Below are 22,431 nucleotides of genomic sequence, written 5' to 3' on the forward strand. Positions count from 1 at the left end.
GGGAGGGAGGGGAGGGAGGGAGGGAGGGAGGGAGGGAGGGAGGGAGGGAGGGAGGGAGGGAGGGAGGGAGGGAGGGATCCACCGGCCGGCATCCTCCTCGGAGAAAGTCCCAGCCCAAGTCACAGAATCGGTCCCCTTTCTCTCTCTCTCTCCTGCCTTTCCTCTGAGGGGCTCAGGCCACGAGAGAGAGGGGGGGGGCTGTGCCCCCCCATCCTAACCCCCCCCCCAATAAGGTAGGCTAAAGCCCAGCAGGTGCAGCTGGCCAGAGTCCTCCAGAGATCTCCCCGTGTCTGAACCACAATTCGAACTCAGTACTTAGAGGGCCGGTGTCCTCACTCAACCATGATATATCCAGGCCATAAGGAACGAGAGGCACTAGCTCGGGACCCCTGCCGTCTCGGCAGGGACCATGGTTTTCGCATGAGGAGCCCTGTGAGGACTCAGAAGCTGGCGCTTGTTTTTGAGCGAATAACAAGAAAGCCATCGCCTCGTAGGCTTGTTTTTCCGCCCCGAAGGCTTTTTTCTCTTTGGCCTTCCTTCAGAGGTGCTTGTGGAGGGCGGGGCCTTCATGCCCCCACCCGAGGTCAGATCGGTTGCCCATGCTCCCCCAACTTTGGAGCCCCCCCTCCCCGCCAGCCTCCCTCCCTCCCTCCCCGTTCTCTGCTGAGGCAGGAAGGAGAGAGGTAGGGCCAGGGGGCCGCAGGGCCGGTAGTTTTACAGACCTTTGGGGTGCCTTTGGCTCAGACCCCATGGCTGGAGGGTGCGCCCCCCCCGTCCGCAGCCAGGTTGCCTCTGGAAGGCGCCAGGAAGGCTTGGCCTTGGCCTCTGCCTTTCGGGTTATTATTTATTACATTTTAATCCCACTTTTCAATTCCTCGTTAATCCTCTCCAGGCAGTTTAATTAAAGCCCGGAGGAAATAAAGGGGAAACGACTCGAACCAATCAACCCTAAAACCCCGACTAATCTCCGAAGGAAGTCAAGAGCCCGTGTCAAAGGGACGGCCACGTTTGCAGCCGCGCCGTGGTCTGTGGACTCCAGAGGTGGCAGGAGGGCCACCAAGGACCCGAAACGCCCCCCCCCCCCAAACCCACTCACCTCGAGCCCCAGGCAGGAGAGGGACCCCTATCCTGGGGGGGGGGAAGGCCTCTCTGCCCATTTTCTGATTTTAGCTGGCCAAGTTTCCCTTTTAAATCTGGCGCTTCTCAAACTAGAGGGCTTCTCAACCCCCCCCAAACCCTCCCCCCCCAGCAGAGGGCCTGCACAGTACAGGGGGGCCCCGCGCGGCCCTCTGGGCGACTTGGGACTACAGACCCCCTCAGTCGCAGCCCGCCTGCCCGGCTGCTGGGGTTTGTAGTCTGAAACAGCTGGTTCTTCCAGGCAGGTTTTGATGAACGGAGAGAGCCTCTGTCGGAGAAGAGAAGGGAGCCCTTTTGGGGGGTGGGGGGTGTCTGTGTCTGTGTCTCGGCCGAGAAGCCCCTTCCTGGCATCCCAGAGCGAGCTGCCCCCTTCAGTCCCCGGGAGGGAGGGAGGGAGGGAGGGTGGGGGGAAAGGACAGGCCGGCCTCTGCTCCTAAATCCAGCAGGAGGCTGCGTTGCCTGATTCGAATTCTGTGCCGAGGAAAGCGAGGGAGTCTGTGATTCGGGGCGGGTTTTAGTCCAGGGGTGCCCCCCCCCCGGGAGGGGAACGGACAGCCTCGTCTCTCATTTTACAGGGCCTCCTCTGGCTCCTGAGATCCCAGCCAGCCCTGGTGGCTGTGTCATAGGGACTAGGAACTTGGGTTCCTTTTCTGGAAACCAGAGGGCTCAGATCTGAGGGCAGCCCCCCTTTCCCAGGCATTTTCCTTCTTCCCCACCCCACCCACCTGTATTGTGCAGAGGTTAGCTTATAGGGGACGTGTGTGTGTGTGTGTGTATGTGTTGGGGGGGGGTCCTCAGAGCCTTTGCTGTGGCTCACCGTCACCTTCATGCACACACACACACAAATGGCCGCACTGTTTCTTCAAGTGCTTCTAATCCAGAGGCTTCCCATGAGGCTGGTTAAAGGCTTTCTTCTCTCTCTCTCTCTCTCTCTCTCTCTCTCTCTTTCTCTCTCTCTCTCTCTCTGTCTCTCTCTCTCTCTCTCTCTCTCTCTCGTCTGCCTGCTCCTCTAATTTTCCTGTTTTGTCGGTTCCTTTTTCCCCGCTGAGCCTCCGTCTTCCCGGCAGCAACAGCCGAGGCAGAGGTCCCCTCTTATCTGCCCGGGCGATAGAAACCGAGAGGCACTCGAAACCACACGCCACCCTCTCGTCCCTCCACGATGCAACCGAGCGCCTTTGCAAAATTGCAGGCTTGGATTTCGAGGAAGTGGCGCTCGCTCGGGGAGGTTTTCTGGACCGGGGAGGATCCATAACCTCCTGAAAGAAAATCGCTTCAAGGCGCCAAGATTAAGCCCCGGGCCATTGATTGCTTCTCTCCCCTTTTCCCTCTGCCTCTGAATGAGCTGATAGGGATGTGGGGGGGAAGAGGGTCTGCTGAGCAGTTGAAGGCAAAACATTTGAAACAAGCACCTTTAAGTAGGGTTTGGCTCTGTGGCCAAAGGCCAGAGAGAAGGTGAGCAAAAGGTAGCGTTCGAAACTGGTCATAATGGGGGGGGGGAGGTTTGCACACCCACCCCTCCCTGGCTTGTTTGGAAAGAAAGAAAAAAAAGGAAACAAATTTTTGTTCAGAAAGTCCCCCCGTGGCTGGCTATTTTGCCATGTCTCCAGCCCTCGTTGCCAGGGAATTTGACCATCAATTTTCTCAGTTTTAAAAATATCTTTGTGTGTTTGGCCACCAGAGGGTGCGCGGGGATGCCTTCTGTTTTGAAGGGGAAAAAAAACCAAACAAATATTTCTTAAACCATTTTTCAATTAACCAAACCCCCCTTTGTGGCAGGATATCGCCACTGCATTTGGAAGGGAAAAAATAATTTAGGAATCCACCATGCAAATTCATTTCTTGAGTCATGCCTCTTTCACCCTCTACTGTGGGAAATCTGGGGGGGAAAAACGGCTTCGAAACCTGCCAGAGTCGCTACATGTTAGAAATAAATACACTGTAAAACAAGTGTGTGTGCCTGCATGTTTGTGTATACAGATGGATAGAATACGTTTTTTTAAAAAACAGAAGTAAAATGTTGCTACTTGAAAATAAATAAATGAATCCACTCCTATCCCTTGGAGGTGATTCCCAAGGCCCAGTTTCAAACTAATTAGCCTTCATGAATTTCTGTGTGAAGGCCTGGGAGAGAGGGAAAAAAAGAACGTACCAAGCCAGGACCACCCCAGCCCCATCGCTCCATAATGGATTTATTTCCTTTCCTGCCGTCGTCGTTACTGCCTCTGCAGCCTGAGGACCTGATCTGTGTGTGCTTTTTGGTGAGGAGTTCCATTCATTCATCAGGACTTACTTCTGAGTAAACTTCTGTGGGTTTGCACAGAGTTTTCCTGGGGAGCTGGAAATTAATGCTCCGTGAACGGGAGCAGATCCTGGGAAAGGGAGTTTTATTGGCCACCACTGTGTATTTTTTTTCTCTCTCTGAGTTTTAGAGCAAATCCCCTACGGTCAGGTGTTTCTAGAGTTATTCGCATGGATATTTATTGTTTGTTAGCTGTGTTTATATGGCTCGCTTTCCCCGTCTTCTGTGGCTCTGCTTCCCCTCCCTGTTATTCTCACCGCAACAGCAAACCTGCAGGGTCGTTTCAGGAACGGATCAAGGGAGAAAACGAGCAAGCCTCCAGGTTTCCTGACTCTTTGGGGTGTCTTGAACCCACAGCTCCTACGTCTCAGCCCTCTGGTTTCTAGCTGCTGCACACTCGCCCCATTAGAAATGCCTCTTCCATAGCCGGCAAGAGGAAGCCTTTAAAACTGGGCTTTTAAAAAATGTTCTTTGTCTGTTTCATTGGGGTTCGGCCGGCGTCAATAAAAAGATACCCAGTCTGTGAAGCTGACCAGTTGATCCATGAGAGGGTTATGGTGGGGTGGCTGGCAGTGGCTCCCCGGTCTTTTTTCCAAGAATGGTCCTGGCAGCTGCAAAAGGCTTTGGGTTCAGAAAAGGCACAAGGGGGGGGGGGGAAATGTGTGCCCAGCAAGACACAGGAAGGGGGGGGTGTGTGTGAGAGAGAGAGCTCGACACCGCGTGGCCAAGGGGGCCTCTGTTTTCTCTGCCAGGGTACCCACCTGAGGAGTCTGGGGGGGCCACCCGGCCAGGTGGGTGATGGCTGGCCTGAGCGCCTCATGGTTTTTGGGCCACAAGGCACATGGGTTTTGGAGGCCGTCCGGAGACTCTTGCAGAGTGCGGGCGGGATACAAGTCGAATGAATGAATGAATGAATGAATGAATGAATGAACGAACGAACGAACGAACGAACGAACGAACGAACAGGCAAGCAAGCAAGCAAGCAAGCAAGCCATTTGGGGAAGCGGAGCGCTGGCGGTTCATTCCTCCACCAGGAGAGGAGGCTGGAAAACAATGGTCACATCTCAGGGAAAAGGACTCCAGCGCCAGACTGGAGTGAAAACTCACTTCCCTCCTTGTGTTTTTTTTTAATTTGACACCCGTTTTTAATTCCTTTTAAAAATATTGCAACTATTCTCTCTGTCTTCCAGCTTTTAATATGGTTTTTGTTTTTAATATGGAAAGCTCCCTCGGGCCCGCTGGAGGAGAAAAGGCAGGGCATAAATATTTGAAATAAATAAGCTCTCCTGTGTTGAAGGTTTTTAAGCGGAGTTGGTGTGTGGCTGCATTTCCGAGATGTGTCGGCTGTGGTTTTCCTGCATGGTGGTGAGAGGCTGGACTAGATGACCCTTCTTCCTCCCCCCCTCCCGCCCCCCTCCCCCCCGGTTCTCTCCTGGGGAGTCCCTCCAGTCCTGGGGTTCTGTGATCTTACAGGCCCACCGAGGAAGGAGGCTCCCAGGCTCGGCTTTGCTGTCCTTGAATCCACGGCAGGCCTCAAAGGCCGGGCCTTTCCTTTGCCAGGTCCCCGCGGGTGGGGGTGGGCGGGCGTCTCTTTCCTCCCCCAGGAAAGGATAAAACTCCCTTTCCCACCACCTCAATTTTTTTTTGCTGGCAATTTCAAACAAACAAGAGGCCGTGCGTGAGCCAAGCCGTGTGATCGGCTGAGTGTGTGGCTTTTATGTTTTTTTATATATTTTTTCTGGTGCCGTTATTGGGAGAGATAAAGAGGCTGTGATTATAATAATTGCAGGGAAGCATTTTGTAAAACTGCTGCCGCAAACCGAAGCTTGTTAAAGATCCATTTGCCTGGTCGCCTGGGGCGAGCGGAGAATTGCAGGGAAGGGCGGCGAGCCCGTGTTGTGCCAGGGAAGCTATGTGCGGGCAAAGAGGCCCAACCTTTTCCTTTCAGGCTGGGGGACACGATCCGGCCAATGGCTGGCCCTTCCTTTGAGGCCGGAGTCCCCCTCCCTTGGCTCACTGGAGTAATGAGAGAAAGCCAGATCTTCCTGGAGGGAGACGTAGTTGAAGGGGGGGGCTGTGTGGCCCCAAGGCCTTGTTTGGGGCCCACACAGCTCCCCCGTGGCCCAGTGCTTCCACCATTTGGGAAGGGGAATGTTTTCTTATTTCTGCTTGCCCCCACATGAGTGGCAGTTTTTACATAACATGCACGTTTCGGGGACTGCGAGACCCTCCAAAAAAGCAAAGTCCAAAAGTCAACGCTGGAAGCGTGGATCGTTTTCATTTTCATTTTTATTACTGTGCACCTTTTCTGACCTTTCTGGGCCTGGTGCGGCCCCTCCACATGCACCCCAGGATTGAACATTCGTGCATCGCCCCTGTCCAGCTAAAGGTACCTGCCTCTGCTCTGATGCCCCCCCCCAGGAAACGGAAGGGCCCTTGCCCTGTGGGGACCCACAGGGGACGATGGGGAGGGGGGTGCCCTGGCTGCAGAGCCCTCCCTTTCCCCCAAGAGGCTTTGCTCCATCACGTGGAAGATTGGTGGTTGAAATCTTGGTTTCTTTTACTGAAACCCGCGCTTTATTCATTCCGCCCCGCGCTAGTGGTGGTTTTTATTCTGTCTGGTTTTTGTGGCCCCTGTCCATCTCCCTGTATGCCTTTATTTGTTTTTATTTATTTGTAACCACCCAGGGGACCTTGTTAATTGGACAGCATGCCAATCATGGGAGCAAAATGAAGAAATTTATTTCTCGGTAACAAAATCTGCCGTCTCTTTCCGGCGCACCCTGATGTTCTTGCAGGGCTTCTAGGTGGCGGTGCGGGTGTCTGTGTGTGTGTGTACGTGTGTGCGCGCCCCCTGCGTCTTGGTAAGAGAGGGAAAGAGCAGGCAGGAGACGCTCTTGTGCCTCCCAGAGGGGGCTTGGCGACCCCCCAGCCACCCCCTGGACTTTCTCCCTGAAGGAAGGAGGGGAGGGCTTCTGCTGGGATGAAACCGGACAGAGCTCCTTCCTCTTCCTCGGCATCCTCTGGATTCTCTCCTCTCCGGCTGCCCAGGAAAGAGAGGATTCTCCCGTTCGGCGGCCGGTCGCACGGCTCTCCTCCAGACCGACCGGACGCGGTAGCCGAGCGAGCCGAGGGGGTTCATTCCCTCTCCCACCTTCTTTGGATGGCTGCCCTGTTCTGATGGCCTGCCACCACCGGATGTGGCCTCCTTACGGTGCCTCCTTCCAGGAGTCACGGCATGGGACGGTGCGAGACAAATTCCAGTTTCCCTTGTGGGAGTGAGAAGCACCAGCCCCAAAAGCACACACACACACCCACTTTAAAAAAAAGCCTGTGAGCTTTGAAAGGCCACAGAGATCTTCAGCAGGCAAGGTGGTAGAAATGAGGAAGCAGAAGATGGGCGTATTGGGGGGGGGGGAGAGAGAGAGATCAGGCCACGTGACCTCCAAGGATTTAATAGGTGTGTGGTCTTAAACACACACACACACAGAGAGAGAGACAGATAAAGAGAGCGCCTGCGGCTTGGTCGGTGGGGGGGGGGAAGCAGTGCTGACATGTCCTCCTCGGCAGTGTGGTTCTCTGGGACCTGATCCATAATTCACTCATTAGCACGCGCCCTGCCATGGCTGGCTGTCGGAACAGCACCTCTTAGCACTGAAAGTCGTGTATTTTTTTTCCCCTCGCTTGGCAGCTTTAATAAATTGCTTGTCGGGCAGATTTGAGTATTTCTCCTGGTTCCCCCCCCCTTCCCGCCGCCTCGTCCGCCAGGCTCAGCGACAGCCACTTTGTTATTCCGCCTGCCTCCCACATCGCGCTGTTTAATTTCGCAAACGGAGAAAAGGAAAAGGAGAAAAGGGGGGAGGGAGGGAGAGAAGGAAACGGGGATGTGTTTTTCTGTTTATTTTAATTCTCTCCGATGCTGACAACTGTGCCGGCTCTTTGGGGGGACGTGGAGGGGAGCCAGCGGTGGTGGTTGTTTCCGCCCCCCCCCCGCGCGCGATTAGAGCGATTGATCTGAATGTCTGCGACACCCGGACAGACATCGGGGCTCTCCTGGCTCTCCTCCAAGACGCCCGCCCGGGGAGGGGGTTGCGACCCTACGGGTCCTCCTTGGGCCCCCACGTCCCGCTCTGGATGGGTGCCGACGCAGAAGGTTTCCACCCAGAGGTGGCCGGAGGACCAGGAAGGCGCCCTGGCCTCCTCTGACCTTAAAAAGCCTGGGGCCCGTTCGGGTCCCGGTTGTGGGTCCCTTTCTTGGGCCGGAGGGCAGCAGAACTCCCTGGGGAGAGGAACGTCTGGAACCAAGGTCCGGATCCCTCTTGACCCGGCGCTCCTTTCCCCCTTGGAGGCCTAAAGCGAGCTTCTCCAGAGGTGGCGGCTAAGCGTTGGATCCATAGAATGAAGGAGGTGGAAAGAGCTCTGGGCTGATGGAGGACAGATCCTGCCCCTCTTGTGTAGGAGGGGTCCCTTTGAAGTCTTTGGCATGCGCTGCCCCATCTCCCCTCTTGGCCTCGTCTCTGGGCTTAGCCTGGCCAGCTCTTTGTGTCCTTCCTCCTAGGGCTGGGTTTGCAGCTCCTTCTCCCCCCCCCACCCGATGACGCCCCGGTTGAGCAAGGGCTTCCTGGCCGTTCAGTTCAGTTTTGCCCAAGCCGAGGCCTGGTCCACCTCTTTCTTGCATAGCATGAGCCTTTGCAAAGTGCAAAAGGTGAGGGACATTGGAGCGCTCAAGACCTGCCAAAAGCTTGCCTTCACCTCTGGTGCAGAGTTTAAAAAGGCCTCCTCTCTGATGGCTGCAGCCAGCCTGGGTCCAGGTCTTGGGGAGGCCCGGTCTACCGTATGACACGAATGAGGGACCCTCTCTCTTCAGAGGCTGGGCTTCGTGGGGACTCCGAAGGGATGAGCGACCCACTGAGGGAACAAAAGGGGGCAAGCACCAGCCAGCGCAGCACTGCGGAAGGCTTCCATCCTGAGGGTCGGTCTGCCTTCCCCCAAGCCTAGTGCCCCTGGCGTCCGGACAGGAGAGGAGAGCAGGCCCGGATTTCCCCGGAGGTACTTCTGCCACTTGTGCCAAGAAGGGCCCTGCTGTCTTGGAAGCAAGCAGCAGCCGAACCAGCACCGTGGAGGTCTTCCATCCTGAGGGTCGGTCTACTTTCTCCCCAATCCTCAGTTGTATGGGGGGGGGGAACTAGCTATTTTTGGTTGGTGTCAGCTGGCTGTGCAAGGAACTGGATGAGTCTCACAAAGGAGACCAGACCACCATGTCCTCGTGGCCACTTCCCCCGCCTGTGTGAGAAGATTCTGTGAGCTGAGGACCCACGGACTTCGGCTATTCTCAGACAGGTTAAGACTTCACATTCCCCGAGGCACATTCTCTGGCTTGTGCCGTGTGGGGACTTATTTCCTCTGGGTTGCACAGGCCACCCCGTGGGGGGGGGACCGGGGAGGGGGGCTGTCTAGCCCTGCCAGGCTGGGGTAGACAGCCTGGCCCTCCTGAACCCCCTGGAGAAGGCACTGTACTTTATTGGATCATTTGACGGACATCCAGAGCGCTCAGCTGGGTTTTATTGCACATCCGGCGTCGCTCCAGGCTCAATTTCCACACACGCTTTCTCCATCTTGGTCTCCCGCCTCTGGTCCTGTTCGGACTGGGTGTCATCCTTTTTTTAGGGGCTGCCTGTAAAACTGGGTGCTGGGCGCCAGGCGAGACGTCTTGACTGAAGCCAGGTGGTGCGGCAGGAGGCCCTCCCATGCGGATCCGGGCACGGGATGGTTTTTAAAGCAGCCTCACCTTGGCTGGGCCTCTTTTTTGCTGCCGCATCACCTGTATTGACGTTTGCATTTATTTACGCTTCCCGTCCTGGCCTTAAGTCATGCCTGAGCAGCAAAGATAAGTCGTTTGCGACTGAAATGTTGCAAACTTTCCACTACTTTCTCTGTGGAACAAAATAAACCGAGGCAGAGATTGTCCTAGGCCCTTCGCAAAGCTCGGAGCGTGGCAGAAACGGCGGCAAGACAGAGATAAGCCTTTCTCCGATGCCGCTCATCCTTCCCTGACAGGGACGGCCGGGCAAAGTCCTTTCCCAGCACGCAGGGAGGGTGGCTCCTGCCTCTGTCCCTCGGCTTCCAGCCCCCCTCCCCTTGTTTGCCGATTAGCCAACGGGTGCCAAAGTTCAGGTGTCCCTCCACAACACCCCCCCCTTCCCCCAGTTAGCTGCTGGGAAGCCAGTCCTGGCAAAGGGAGAATCTGCAGCCGCAAGGAAGGAAAAAGCAGGAAGGCAGGAAGGAAAGTGGCCGCGGGCGGGTTGATCTGCGGACGACGGAGTGACTTTCTCCCACTGGGCATCCGAAGGGTAGGTGAGCCTCCGCCTCTCTTTGCTCTGTGGGACACTTTCTCCACCACCACAATCGAGGACCCGCCGGACCACAACCTGGGGGAAATCTTGGGCTTCTCCATCTTCCACCCTCCCGTCAGTGCTGGGGAATTTGGGGTGTTAAGATTTCACCAGTCCAATCTCTGGGTAAATAATGCCTCCTTTGAAACCTCCTTTATTAGCTGCTTAATGTAGAAAGAAAGAGAAAAGGAAAGAAAGAAGGAAGGAAGGAAGGAAAGAAGAAAAATGGTTGCTATAGAAAAGAAGTGCAGCCGAAAGGTCAATATTTTAAATCCAAATTTGGGGAGGGGGGGTTAATCATAGCTGTTATTGGGCCAACCAAATGTCGTGCAAAAAATGCAAGGTTTTGCAGCCTGCAGAACTTTGGTTCGGGTTGATGAGCTTGGAGGCAGGGCGGGAGGAACACAGGAATCCCCAAATCATCCTTTCTAGATCCAGAAGCGACACACCAGTGCCTTCTCCTCCTGCAAAGCACAGCCGGGAATCGGCATCCCCACCTCTGTCTCCGCAACCAGAGGTGCAACTCCTGGAGCCCCCCTGGCATTCCCGGCCGGTTTTCCTTCTAACCAGGACCCCTCCCCGCTTAGCTCCTGAAATTGGGCAAGGTTGGCTCATTGAGGGTGATGGGGGGATGGGGGGCAGAGGCCCCAGTCCGAAACGCCACCTCCCGCTGTCTTGTTCCCTGCCGGAGCCCCAGGCCCTAATCCGGAGTCACGGATGGGATGCCCAGCCGGGCCTCTTCAAGGTTGCCCGTCACCCTCGGGAATGGTTTTGCTTTTATCCGTCGTTGGCCTGGCAAGCCTCAAAAAGGTGCCGACCGTGAAAGGCCAGTGGGGCTTCGGGTCCTCTGCTCTGTGCCAAGTGGAGGAAAGGGCGGCTTCTCGGGGGGGGGGGGGAGGAGGAGGAAGAGAGGGAAAGCAGGGCAAACACCCTGACCCTGCTGAGCCACCGGTGCCGTGCAGGAGGGGACTCAGTCCTTTTCTGGCCGAGTGAGCGGGTGATCCGTTTCTACCGCTCGCTTTTTAGTGTTTTTCTTTCTTCCATAAAATAGCATGCAACACACACACACACACACACACCTGTATTAAATGCCAGATAAAATGGCACAAGAGGGAACCCCAGCTGTTACACAGATGCAGGAAGCATCATGATAAAACAGCCAAGACCGTTTGGGGGCTTTTCTGCCTCCCTTACCCATCCACAACTCAAAAGCTGATGTGTTTCTGGTCGGCTTCCCTCTTCCTCTGAAGTGCTGCTGGCTTTTTCCCCCTCTTTTTTTTGCCCTTGCAAGAACACCCCTGTGAGGTGGGCCTGACTAAATGTTGGTGCTGGGTTTGGAGCCACCCAGAGAATTTCATGACCTTGTAGGGCGACTCGAACCTCGTTCTCCTGTAGTTAAGTCTTGTTTGGCTACCTTTGGGCCCTCCTGAAGCGTTGAATACCGAATCCCATCCACCCCCAGCCAGCACAGGGTGATGGGAGTTGTAATCCAGCATGCCAGCGTGGAAAAAGCGAGGTTGCTGGGCAGTTATAGCTGAGGGTGTTTTAAACGCTGCGCCAATGGAACATAAATGTCAGCGCCTGAATAAATCATGCAAATAGAGCCTATTTGCATAACGGCTCGTTCTCCTGGTCGGGGGGGGGAGAGGCGTCCTTGGGTCACAAAAAATCCCCAGCAGCCGCCCTCCGAGGAGGAGAGCCGTATAGGATCAGCTCGAAACGCCTCCATCCATCATGGAAGCCTCCATCGCCGCCCCCTTGTTGCTGCCTGCCATCCTGAAGGTGGTGGACAGATAATTGGTCCTCTCTCTCTCTCTCTCTCTCTCTCTGTCTTGTGGGTCCCTCTCTCACACACACACATGCACAGGTGAGATGGATTTGCACAGAACTTCTCTAAAGCCACCAAAGCCGGTGTCCCTTTTGCGTTTTGTGGCCAGGAGTTCTATAAGCTCAGACCCTCAGAGTTGTTGTATTCTTGAAAGGTGACCTTAAAGGTCATCTAGTCCCCCCTCCCCAGACAAAAGAGCTCTCCCCTTCAGTCTCCCCGTCAGCCCCGTCCCAGAGAGGGACCGCTTGATCTCCAGACTGCCAGGCGGCTCCCTGGGCTGGATGCGGCTGCAACGGAACCAGAAAGGGGTCCACCGCTTGGGGCTCGGGCACCGACGGTCTCACACCATTTCTTCTGTTGGCTTCCCTGTTCCATGTTGATGGACTTGCAGTGAGAGAACAAAGCTGCAGGGGGCACTTCCTCCCCCCCCCCCCGGTTTCCCGGTCGATGACCTTTTCTGCATAGGACTCTGGTGTCTGTCCAGGTGAGGAGGGGGCCCTTTCTTGGTCGCCCCTCCACTGCCCTAAATCCGGAACCACCTCCAGCTGAAGAAGAACTCTGCAGAGCTTGAAAGCTGACGCCGTTGGCCCATTTCTAAAGCTGAAGAGTTTGGTGCCCCCTGTGTGATGAAGAGGTTTGATTAGATGGAAGCTTTTGTGGACTCAGTAGCTGATACCCCTTCGTCCTTCAGATTGAAAACCATATTTCTCGACAAGTTTTTTAAGAATCTGGGAAAAAAGGCCCAGAACATTCATTTCAAAGGAAGTGGCAGCGTTGAGAGATGAGCGCTGCCACGACACAAGAGTGTTACGCCGTGCAGCCCCCTATGAATCCACGCCACGATGTGCTGCTGATGGGCTGTGAGCCCAGGAAGCCCCTGGCCCGTAAAGCCCCGGCGACTCTGGATGCCAAAAGCACAGGAGGGCCACTCGCCCTCCTGGATGCGTCCCCTCCGCTTCCTCTCTCTGCCGGCCTGCTCTCCCTTCCTCTCGCACAACCTCCCCTCCTTGCCTTGTCTCCCGGGGGGGGGGGAGAAGGAAGGGCAGCCGCCAAACCCCACAGGCTAATTCTGGGCCTTGAGTGCCGGAGACGCTATTGATTTAGGGGGAGGCATTAAAAAAAAAATGAATCCACTGGTTAAATTGCTGATGTCTTTACTCGAGCTCTGTCTATCTCAGCTCTGCAGCCCCAGCGCCGTTTGTTAAGAGGCAAACAGCTGCTGAGGCAGCCGGGGCGCTGGCGAGAGGGTGGAGGGAAAGGGTCTGACTTTTAAGGGAAAGGATGCTCCCTGTGCGTCTTTTTCTCTCTTTCTCTCTGTGTTAGAGAAATAAATTGATTTTGTACTATTATTTTTTTTTAAAAAAAACTTCCCCAGTGCATTTCCTATCAAGTTTTCTCTTCAGGGAGAGCTGAGTTTGTGCATCTAAGCTTCCTGTGACCCCCCCACCCCACCCCACCCGGGGTCCTTCCACTCCAGGAAAACTTGGGATGATCAAGCACCCCGTTTGTGCGCCGGTTGCACAGAGCATGTTTAGGGAGATTTCTGGCAGGTGTTTTTCTCTATTTCTTTGTGGATATGGGTAATTTGCTGTTGATTTTATGCACGTCACCTGTTTGATTTGTGTCTAGCCTTTCCCCAGAACCTTGACCCAGTATTTATTAGGTTTCATTTTATATCATGCCTCCACTTATCCCCAGTAAAGCTCGCAACCAGATTAAAATCGGATGCAGGTAAAAATAGCTTCGGAAATGACTACCCATCGAAATGTATGCCAGGCTGTTATGTGCAAATGAAATCAAACTAAGTATAATATTAAAACACGGTTGTATTAGAAGCAATTTAAAATCATGTCGGGAATTTTTTTTTAAAAGGCACATTTCAGATCTGCTGATGGCTTTCTTTCCCTCCACGGCAGCGAGTCAATTACGGAAAGCCAGTTGGAGTGGAAAGGTCTCGCCAGACGTTAACTGAGGGAGACAAACTTCCACTTAAGCCGGGAGAGTCGGCCAGAAACGGCCGGCAAAGTGACTTTTATTCATTTTATTTCCCTTGCGGTTTAATGCCGTTCACTGGACCAAAAGAGGCTCACCGCCAGAGTCACTTTGGCGCAGACAAAGCCTCACGAGGTAGTTGGCCCTGCGGGGATGCCGTCGTAGAAGAGCCAGAGAATAAAGGATGGGGAGGGAAGAGGAATAAGCAAAGCGCCTCTGAATGAGGGAGGGGAGAGGGCTGGGGGCGAGGGACCCCCCCTTCTTCTTCCCATCTCACCCCCTTCACCCCCTCCTTGCCACTCCAGGAATGGCTGCTGCTGGGGGCCAGAGGAAGGAGAACCCTCTCAAAGCTGTGGGAAACTTACTTTTTTCTCTCTCTCTTCCGCTCCTCAGGCAGTGAAGGGGCCTGGAAGTTCCTTTTTCACCAAACTATAGCTTTGCAAATTTTGACCTCAACTTCTTTATTGGGCCCCCAGTGGCCACCCCTAAGTTTTGGCCAAGGGAAGGAGAAGCTTCCTATACTTCCAGTAATAAGGAACTTATGTGTTTCCAGATTTTATTTTTATTTGTGCGTCTCCTTAGGCTGCTGTTAAGGGTCTGTTCTTGGGGGGGGGGGAGGGAAAGTCGGGCAGAGGAAGCCTAGCCGAGGGGAGGATTCTGGCACAGAATCACCACCGTATCTATGGGGATTGGTTCAGAGGCCCCGTTGCCATAGATGCTGAAAACAACAGATAATAGCCAATGCTAGACATAACAGGGTAAAAAGGGGGGGGATAAAAAAGTTACTATGTAGTGTATTATAGAAGTAAATATTTTCATGGTGTATTTACAAGAATTGGCCACTAGAGGGAGAAAGAGACCACACTATGTGTTCTTCACAAATGAGAATACATAGCAAAGTCTCTGGCTCCCTCAGGTGGCCAGTTCTTGTAAATACATAGTAAAATATTTATTTCTAGATTTTTTTTCTTTAAAACCACAAATACAGATTTTTGTGGATCCAGGGCTATTACTGTACCTCTTGTGTTATCAAGCTGAAAAGGAGGCGTTTGTGCCAGATAACAAGCAGCCTCTCTGGCGTTTGGGTGTGTTTGGCTGTCATCATCTCTTGCTCCCTGCTTGGTCCAGTGCAAGGGAGGGCTGTGTATCCAGACGTCTTTGGAGTGCACAGGTAACCCCAAAGCCTCTCTTTTGAAGCCATGGTCCCCTGTGCACTGCTCTTCCTTCCTTCCTTCCATGGAATGCTGATGTGTTATTTCCCACCCGCAGATGCTGCAGCTGCGCCTGGCCCACGGCAGGGCCCCCCTCCTGGCCCTGGGGCGCCTCTGGAGATGCCCGGCCTCCTTCCAGAGCACCCACCCAGTGGAGTACAAGCCCATCAAAAAGGTGATGGTGGCCAACAGAGGTGAGGAGGCAAGCTGGGGGGGTGGATTTCAAGGTGGGGCTACAGCTGTTGGGGGGGACTCCACTTTGCCCCACTACTCACTCTTCATAGCAACACGTGGTTCCTCCCCTTCTGGAAAAGGAGTCCAAATAGGGGCCGCATCGTCTGCCATGGAAAATTTCCCCCATTGCCGTTCCTGGGACAGCAAAGGAATGATTGTGCTTGTTCAGTAGGAAGAGAGGTGCACTCTGTGTATGTACAGAGGCATGACTACTTTTCTGCATTCCATCTAGGCCGGGATAGTGGTATGAATGTTCGTGCATGATAGAAGGATGATGATAGGCCAGGCTCGAGAGGGCCCCTGGTAACCTGGTGTCTGGTCCTCAACCCATCCCTGCCAGGCCTGGGGCAGTCCAGCCCCCCCCCCTTTCCTGGTTTTCCTGGGACAAACGTTAGGGAAGTGTTAATGAGGATAATTAGAGAAAGTCCCCCTCCTGCCGGCCATCCTGCTCCAAACTCTAACCCTAACCGAATCTCCTTAAAATGATTCGGGGGGGGGGGGAGGCAAGGGATGAGAGAGATGGGATTCTGAGCTGATGGAGGTTCCGGATTCATTCTTTGACCTTCTCCTCCCTCCTTCGCACCCACGCCTTCCAGGGGAGATTGCCATCCGGGTTTTCCGGGCATGCACCGAACTGGGGATCCGCACGGTGGCGGTCTACTCGGAGCAGGACACAGGGCAGATGCACCGGCAGAAGGCGGACGAGGCGTATCTGATCGGGAGGGGTCTCCCTCCGGTCCAGGCGTACCTCCACATCCCAGACATCATCCAGGTGGCCAAGGTGAGGAAGCGGCTCCAGCTGAACCCACACCCGCCCGCCTGCCTGCCTGCCTGCCCCGTCCACCAGGGCTTGTGCTAAACCCCCTTCCTGAGCACTGCAACGTTTTCCGTGGGGCGGTTGTGTCCCCTTGTGTGTGTTTGTGTTTGGAGAAAAGTGGGAAGGGCCGGGGCCAAGATCCGTCATCCGTTGGCTCTGGAAGCCATCCTTGCCTTGAGTAGGTCAGGGATGTTTCGCGACACCTTTAGAGGGCCTGTTGTGTGTCCGTTCTAGAGTCCCTACGTGGGAGGAAGGGAAGGATCCTGCGGGTGAGAAAAGCAGGACCCCGAGCTAGTAGGTTCAGAGCATAGCTAATGTATGTAATTTGTATAATGACCCTTAATTGCTGGGTCAAGACCCAACGATCCCCAAATACTCTGCTTTATAACAGGGGTAGCTTGCAACACGGGAAGGGGAACTGGTTTCCCTCCGGGATGATGAGGCTGCGTTTTCTCCCCTTGACCTCTTAATGGTGGGTCTTCTCCCCCTCCTCTTGCCAAGAAGTCCTCTTTCTTTCTGAGCTCCAGATAAAGCCGTCAATGTGGCTGAGCCCCCCCCCTTGCTTTGAGGTCCAGAATCCCACCCCCAGGAGTGGGCCTGGGACGGCTCAGCCCCGCTAATTCGCAGGTCCCCCTTTCCCCTTCCTCATTCCCACAGCAAGAGAGCGGGAGCCTCGTCCCTCCGTCCGAGGGGACTGGAAGACTCAGAAGCCATGCTTTTGAATTCCCAAGCCTTCTGCACGTTTGGGGGGTGGGGGTGGGAAGGTAATTAAGCCTGGGTCAAATCAGCATTTGGCGGAGCTCACTTTGCGCTTTCCGTGTCATGCCAATGAGGTGCCCAGTCGTTTTTTTCATTAGACACTTTCCCGATCCATCTGGGTTTCAACCCCCCGTGGTGGTGAGCACTTGACGTGGAGCGTCTGCTAGGCGGCCAAAGTTTTAGGTTCCTCTTTGGTTCGTGAGCTTCTTCGGGGCAGCCCGCAAGGCGAAAAAAAAAATGGAAATAAAGTTAAATCCGCTGACGGCTGCGCCCCTCACGGTTTCCCTCAGGAGAACGAAGTGGATGCGATCCACCCGGGTTACGGCTTCCTCTCCGAGCGCTCCGACTTCGCCCGGGCCTGCCTGGAGGCTGACGTGCGTTTCATCGGCCCCTCCCCGGAGGTGGTGCAGAAGATGGGCGACAAGGTCGAGGCCCGGAGCATCGCCATCGCGGCGGGTGAGCGGCTGGGTCGATGCGCGTCCGGGGTTTCCGTGTCGCCTCGTGTCCTGAGATCTCACGCACACCGAAGCAACGTCAGGCAGGGCGAGAGAACCGCTGTGGGTGGAAAGCCACGGCCGGCGGGTCAGGAGCCTGCGAAGAACCTGCACCCGGGGGGGGTGGCTTTGAAGTCCCACGTGGGGGGGCTTTGGATCCAAGCCTCCCGAGTCCCGTCGGCCCCTTGCGCTTCTCTTGTCCCACTGGCAGGGGGGGGGGAAGAAAAAGAGGGGCTGGGGGCGGGCAGTCGGGCGTGGCGGGTGACGGATCCTTCCCTCTGCTCCCCAGGCGTGCCTGTGGTTCCCGGGACGGACTCCCCCATCTCGTCGCTCAGCGAGGCCCAGGAGTTCTCCGAGACGTACGGCTTCCCCATCATCTTCAAGGCCGCGTATGGCGGGGGCGGGAGAGGCATGCGCGTCGTGCGCAGCTACGAGGTACGTGTAGGGCTCGGGGCCTCCTCGCCCTTCTCCCTGGGGGGGGGTGTGTGTGAAGCTGGCGGGCCGGGGTGTGACTCCCCTTCCTTCCAGACTCATCACAGAGTCCCTGATGGTTCCTTTGGTGCCTGCCTCCTCCCTTTGGGGGGGGGAAGGGACAGAGGGAGGGGGCACAGGAAAGTGGGAGGTGATGCTGGGGAGGTGCTTTGGGCCCCTCCTGCTGGGGATGAAAGGACCTCCCGCCTTGGTGCTCCTGGGACAGGCGAACCTGTAGTTCCCTGGCCTCTGGGAGGTGGGGGGGGTCCCGTTCTCTCCGGCCAGGGGCTCCCTCGGCCAGGAGGCCTGGAACAGCCACGGGGAAGAGTCCTGGGGAGGAGCAGGCAGCGGGGGTCAGTAGTGCCCGTCGCCTCTAGCACGGCTTCCCCCTCTTCCCTCAGGAGCTGGAGGAGAACTACACGCGCGCCTTCTCCGAGGCCCTCTCAGCCTTTGGGAACGGAGCGCTGTTCGTGGAGAAGTTCGTGGAGAAGCCGAGACACATTGAGGTCCAGATTTTAGGTACAGGCTAAACTCTGTGTGTGTGTTTGTGTGTGTGTGTGTGTGTGTGTTGTTCACCTGGGTCGCAACCCCTGCTGAGGGGTTGGCCCCTGCTGAGAGCCACCCCTGGTCTCCTCCTCCTCCTCTCGGGATCCACCCTCCACAAGGATCCACCCTCTCTGGCCCCCTTTCATTCCAGCAGCGAAGCCCCCCCCGCTCTGCCTGGAGCTCCCCATCACCCCCATTCCCTGGAGACCCTTCAACCTTCTTCCTCTCAGCCTTTTTGGGGGGTCCCAGAGTCACTGCTCCCGCCACCATCTTGGGGCAGGGGGGTGAGGGCTGTAAGCCCAACTCAGAGCACTGGGGGGGCTCCCTTCCCCCCCCCCCCAGCGTTGCCCCTTCTGAGATGTCCCCCTCGCCCTCTCCCCCCCCCCAGGTGACAAGTACGGGAACGTGGTCCACCTCTACGAGCGGGACTGCTCCATCCAGCGGCGCCACCAGAAGGTGGTGGAGATCGCCCCGGCTGCCCACCTGGACTCCCAGCTGCGCTCCAAGCTGACCAACGACGCCGTCCGGCTGGCCAAGCAGGTGAGCAGGCGCCGACCCTCTCCGGGGAGGGGGAGGCCCGCCGGGCCGGCCGGCCAGCAGGCTTTTCCTGGCCACACACTCTGTGGGGGGGGTCCCTGCTGGGAAGGCAGAGGTGGCCACTGTTGCCCGTCATGGGATGCAGAGCTGGACAAGGGTGTGAGGGCCGGGTCCCCTCCCGGGTCCCCTCCCTTGCCCTCCGGCCATGTCCTGCGTGTGAGGGAAGAACTGGGGTGGGCGCCTGTTCCCTGGCAGCGCCACTGGGCACCGTCTCTGGTCAGGAAGGATTGGAGGCGCCGTGAAGGCCTCGCACCCTCCAGAGCAAGTGTGGCAGGACTTGGTGGAGGGCAAGGGTTTGGCCAAAGAGGGGCTTTCGTGCCTCTTGGACGCTCCGTCTGGAGAAGGCGAGAGGGAGGCTGCCTGGGCCCCCCCCTTCTCTTCTCGGCCCACTCTGTCCACCCTTGGGGGGATGGAAAAGGAGGAGAGGCCGTAGCGAGGGGAGAGTCGTGGACGAGGGTTCTGGCTGCCCTCTGGGCCACCAAGCCCGCCTCAAGAGGCCCTTTCCAGTCTGTCCATCAGCCCCCAGCGGTTTCTGTCACCTGCGTTCATCCTCACAACCCTCTGCCTGGAGGACTGGAGGTCATAAGCCTGCCGTCCATTGTTGTTGTTGTTGTTGATTAAACAAGAGAACCAATAATTTTCCATTTATTCTCTAGCCGGTCAGGGCTTGTGCTTCAAACGAGTTCAGGGGGAGGGGGGAGATTGCTGAGCGTTTTTCTCTTGTCCTTCACCTTCCTGTGTGGTCTCCGATAATGGGTGTGAGATCATCATCTCCTCCTCTTCTTCCCCCCCCCCCACTCATATTGGTTTGCTTCTGAACGAGTTTTTCCTTCTGAAGGTCGGAGATGCTCTTCCTCCTCCTCCTCCTCCTCCTGGTTCCCTTTCGAGGGTCCTCGTCTCAGGACGGCGGAGCTGGGAAGGGCCCCCCCTGGATCATCCAGGCCAGCCCCTCCCCGGGAGGCACTGCGGGGGATTCAAACTCCCAACCTGTGGCTCCACAGCCAGAGAGCTCAACCCCACAGCTCTCCAGCAGTTCATGAAGGATAATCATCCTCCTCTTAGAATTGCAAGGCTGGAAGGTGGGGAACTGAATCTCCAACCTCTGGCTTGGCCTAACCATGGAGCTTGGTTTTAGAGAGTTTTTTTAAAAGGAGAAAAAGGTGCTAGGGTGCTTGATTGGTTTTTTAATGGGCAATTAATGTGGCGTTTCTTTTCCTGGCGAGCTCCCACGTCACTTCCTCCTCTTTGCTAATTTCCCCTCACAACAGTCCTGCAAGGTAGGTTGGGCAGAGAGGGGAAGCGACCGGGCCCAGGGCGGCCACGAAGGCTTGAGGTCAGGTGGGGAGACGGAACTGCCTTTTCGCCTGGCGCGCTCGCTGAGTCGCTCGCCCTTCAGTCGCCCCGGGCTCCCTCCCGGATTTTGTTCAGCCGGGCGATGTTAGTAGCAGGAGACAGTTCCTGCTCGTTGGAGAAGATAATCCCAGGCCGGGCCCCGAGGATGATGCTTGGAGAGCCCATGGCTCCTGATTTGAGCCAAGAAGGGCCCACTGGCCATTGCGGCTGGATCTGTGAGAAGATCTTTCTCACTGCTTTTCTCGACCCGCCCGTCTGCAGCGTGCGAGGGGGGGGGTCGCCTGCAGCGCATTGCTTGGGGCTCCGTCCTGCTTGCGCTCGGCTTGCCTTTTCTCTCCCACGGCTGGCGCTGGGCCCCGCCAAGCCGCCCGCCTGCCCCCCTCCTCTCCTCTCCTCTCCCTGTAGTCAGACGTGACAACCAGCTGCCGATGGAGGTAGGAATCGGCGTCTATTTTTACACCAGGGCAGCAGCTCCTCCGTGCATGCGGTTAAACCTCTGGGGTGGAAATTGATTTTCGCAGCTCAGTGGAGGAAAGGCGAGTTCAGCACCACACGAGGGAGGACAGGCTGCTGCCCCCCCCCCCCAAGGTGGCCCTCGTCGTCATTGTTCTCCTCCGATCTTGGCAGGAGGAAAGAAGAACGGAGGGAGAGGCTGCCGAAGGCCAGCCGTTTCTCAGCCGCCCCTCCGGCTTCGTTTCCCCTGGTCTAAGGTTCACAAAGGCCCAGAAGTGCTTGGCTTTGCACAGGAAGCCATGAGGTCTGGCCCCTTGCTTTTTTAAAAGTGGAAAGCCAGGATCTAAAGGAGGCTCCAAGGCATTTGCCTCTCCACCTGTGGGGCCAGTCCCTGCGGTGGCATCCAGGCTGCCTCTGCCTGGCATCGAAGGAGCCCCTCCAGCTGGCAAACGCCACCCCGCCGCCACCGCCGCTGCCACCTGGTATTTCCCGTGGCTACTGTATTAACATGCCGGGGCCGTGGTTTGCTGCTTGGCCAGAACACCCGTAATGACTTCGACGCTTCATCATCCTCTCTATGCCTGTCTGGCCGGGCTCCTCGAACAAGACCCAAACAGACACGTCATCCATATCTTCCACCTCCCGCTTTTAATTTCTGATCCAGGGATCAAACTCTCCTTGAGGAGGATTTCGGTTCGCCGTGGCTGCTCCCGGTTAAAAGTGAGGCTGCTGGTCTCCCCGGGCGGGGTGTGTCTCTTTCCTCCTTTTTTCAATGGTGAACTCGTGGTCGGGAGAGGGGCCACGTTCAAGTCTCCGAGGGTTCGGGTGACCGGTCTGAGAAAGGACGAGTCCTGCAAGTTTCCCTTCTCATCAGGAAGGGCTGCGAACCCCGCACAGAGCAGGGAGTCTGTACAAGCTTCCACTTCCAGGGGCAGTCTACCTCCGTGAGGAGCCCAGTGCGAGAAGGCTGCTTCCTCGTTGCCCTACCTTTGCACCTGGAAGCCCGTGGCCACCAGGCCAGGCATGCCTTGGCCAAGGGGTCGCTGCAGCCCTTTCCGGGGTCTTGGAGAGCCTGGGAACGGAAAAATGAGAACGAAGCCTTGCGGTGCAGGCGGTGACGACGCCGGGCCGTTCCACGTAGGACGGGGTTTCCCCACCCGCCTGCAGAGGGAAGGCCCACCATTTCTTCTGGCAGCTGCCGAGGCTGAGAAACCGGGGAGGCTGGCCGGCTGGCTGGCTGGCTGGCTGGCGGTCTCTCAGCGAGGTTTGCCCTTCTCCGTCCGGGAGGGCAGCGAGGGATCTTCAGAGAAGCCAGTTCATGGAGGGTAGAGATTCCAACCCACATTTTCTTCCCTCTGTGGGCAGAACCGCCAGGCCCTCCAGGGTTTCGCGTGCTGCTGTGGGCTGTCTGAGCCCACGGGCGGTAATTAAAAATAGGATGCCTCTACATTTTGTAAAGTTACATCTGTGGGAGGAAGGAGGCGGTGGAAGGCTGGACTGATTTCCTCAGACTTGCCAACGCAGTAGAGTCGAAACAAGGGAAAAAACTCTGGCGCATCTTGTCTCCCACAACTGTTTTCCGGCGTGCTTGGCCAAAAACGGAGCGTTTGACAGCAAGCAGAGAGAGAGAGAGAGAGAGAGAGAGGCCTCGGTTATAGAAGTGGCACCTTGTTGTGTGGCGCCCGGGTGTTTGCCAAAATTATTTTCCGCTCTGTTGGCCAGGCGCAGCCTGTGCGCTTCGTGACGCTTCCCGTCTCTTTCAAGAAGCGGCGCATCAGCTGCGAGCTGTGATTCAGGGCAAGGACGCCAGCCCTCGCCTTGAGCCCTCGCCTCTTCCTTTCAGCTCCC

The 22,431-nt window shown here is 56.4% G+C and overlaps 1 protein-coding gene across 6 annotated transcripts in view; it reads left to right on the plus strand.

Moving 5' to 3' along the window:
* PC (pyruvate carboxylase) overlaps positions 1–22,431 on the plus strand; it is a 105,623-nt gene that overhangs the window by 15,314 nt on the left and 67,878 nt on the right. For 4 of the 6 annotated variants that reach the window (XM_072984000.2, XM_072984002.2, XM_078382145.1 and 1 more), the window contains 6 exons: positions 14,918–15,053; positions 15,690–15,874; positions 16,960–17,125; positions 17,453–17,598; positions 18,036–18,153; positions 18,569–18,720. In XM_072984000.2, coding sequence (XP_072840101.2) covers positions 14,918–15,053; positions 15,690–15,874; positions 16,960–17,125; positions 17,453–17,598; positions 18,036–18,153; positions 18,569–18,720 — 903 coding nt within the window. Of the gene's footprint in view, positions 1–9,626; positions 9,791–14,917; positions 15,054–15,689; positions 15,875–16,959; positions 17,126–17,452; positions 17,599–18,035; positions 18,154–18,568; positions 18,721–22,431 lie in introns of those variants that run through there. The other 2 variants (XM_072984003.2, XM_072984004.2) reach the window with 2 other exon arrangements.

Source organism: Pogona vitticeps, chromosome 15 (assembly GCF_051106095.1).
Source record: "Pogona vitticeps strain Pit_001003342236 chromosome 15, PviZW2.1, whole genome shotgun sequence".
Lineage (NCBI taxonomy): Eukaryota > Metazoa > Chordata > Lepidosauria > Squamata > Agamidae > Pogona > Pogona vitticeps.